General features: G+C 55.8%; 1 protein-coding gene across 1 annotated transcript in view; it reads right to left on the bottom strand.

Moving 5' to 3' along the window:
- Positions 1 to 864: 864 nt before the first annotated feature.
- SDHAF1 (succinate dehydrogenase complex assembly factor 1) overlaps positions 865 to 1,901 on the bottom strand; it is an 8,038-nt gene continuing 7,001 nt past the window's right edge. Inside the window, exon 4 of the mRNA XM_011984870.1 lies at positions 865 to 1,716. Coding sequence (XP_011840260.1) covers positions 1,550 to 1,716 — 167 coding nt within the window. The 3' untranslated portion in view covers positions 865 to 1,549. The remainder of the gene's footprint in view (positions 1,717 to 1,901) is intronic.

The raw sequence follows: 1,901 nt of genomic DNA on the forward strand, positions 1-1,901 counted from the left end.
GGGTTTCACCATATTGGCCAGGCTGGTCATGAACTCCTGACCTTGCGATCTGCCCACCTTGGCCTCCAAAAGTGCTGGGATTACAGGCGTGAGCCACAGCGCCCAGCCTTGGTCTTCGTGCCTAGAAGCCTATCCTGGCAATTAATTCTTCAAATTCCAATTCTACTTTATAACCATTTGGGCATGTGGCTCCCCCACTAGGATTAGGGCAGCGACTGTTTCTCTTCCATCCATCCTCCCTTTGGTCTGAGGTCTATGCTCCTTACCTGTGGTCCTCCTCCCCACAGCTACATCCACAAGAACTCATTTCCACTTACTTAACTGACATGGGTGCAAATACAGCTCAGTGATGCAAACTGCATCCCTCCACAGAATGTCTAGGGCAGGCCCATATGGGGACACAGGAGGGAGTATACCTGTGATCTATGGGGTTCATCTCCCCTCCCCTGCCCCAGGCCTTGTCGTTCATTGTAGCTGAGGCTGGACCCTTCAGCTGCGTTTGAGAAATTTCCAGGTCTGAGACCCCCACTACTGCCTCAGAGGCTTTGAGCCAGTTCTCAGCTCCACCATTTCCTGTCCCACACAAAGATGTTAAATAATTTGCCCTCCATTAGGGAGCCAACTGGGGTATCTTTGGGGGTTAAGCCAGGATGAACCCCCTCCACAAATCTGCCCAGGGGAGAGAACTATGCTGCTTCAATCAATGTGCCAGTCTAGAGGACTCCGGAGGGAGTCAGATTCCCACACCTATCACCTCCCAGATGGTCCCTTCCAGGTGTCTGTGTGTGTGTGCAGTGGTGGTGGTGGGGGGGGGGTGTTTCAAAAATCCTCAAATATATAAAAGCTTTAAGACCACCAACAGGAAAGTAGACATATCCCCAATTTTATTCCCTTTGTCCAACATTCTGAGAGGGAAGGGGCAAATGAGTCAACGTTGCCCCTCAAAACCATCAAGTAGGGCCCTTTAGTTGATCAACCAGGGTGATAGACGGCTAGCCCCTTCCTCGTGGTCCTGGCTTGTCACAATTAATGGGGGAAAGTTTTCCCAAAGGGGATTCCGGGCTTCTCACCGCTTGATCAGGGAACCTTCCCAATACTTTCTCAGCAAAAAGTCTGCACTTCTCAGAGTTAAATATACGAGGGAGGAGACTCCTTGAGGAGCCAGAGGTGGGTGTGTTCTCAGGGGTCAAGAGAAGGGTGTCTCAGGCTCTCCCTGTCCAGCAGGGGGCGTCCTGGCTCCCCGTACCTTCGGGCAAGTAGCTCTCGGCTTGACACTGTCCAGCCCGCCGGCGTCCCAGGCCGCCCCAAGCCCTCATGGGGGAGGAGCGCCGACCTGTCTCCAAGCATCGGAAAAGGTGGGCCTCTCTTGCCGTCCATCATGCGGCTCTCTAGGCCCCCTGCGTCGCCAAGGGGCAGTCTCTGACATCCCCAATTCGTCGAGCTAGTCTCTCGAGATCTCTCACCTTAGGCGGGTTCCCCAGGCCCCCCACGCAGTCAGGCGAGCCTCCTGGCTCTACCACGCCATCGAGCGAGTTCGGCTCTTCGCCAGTCACCGTCCGTCGGGCCGGGTCTCCGGTGCCCCCGTGCTGTCGTGGGGGCTCCTTGGACCGTCGCCGTCGTCAGGCTGGGAACCCACGCCGCCAGGCTCCTCGGTCGGGGCCCGCGGGCGTACGAAGGCGCCCATGGCGGTGGCGTGGCCCGAGCTCTTATACACATCTAGATGTGTATAAGAGACAGGGGCAGGCCTCATCATCTGTTGTCACAACAGGGTTTTTTGGGGGTTTTCTTTGAGATAGAGTCTCACTGTCGTTGCCCAGACTGGCGTGGTGGTGCATGCCTATAATCCCAGCTACTCAGGAGGCGGAGGCAGGAGAATTGCTTGAACCTGCGAGGCAGAGGTT

This window comes from Mandrillus leucophaeus, unplaced genomic scaffold (genome assembly GCF_000951045.1).
Source record: "Mandrillus leucophaeus isolate KB7577 unplaced genomic scaffold, Mleu.le_1.0 Scaffold274, whole genome shotgun sequence".
NCBI classification, from domain to species: Eukaryota; Metazoa; Chordata; class Mammalia; order Primates; family Cercopithecidae; genus Mandrillus; species Mandrillus leucophaeus.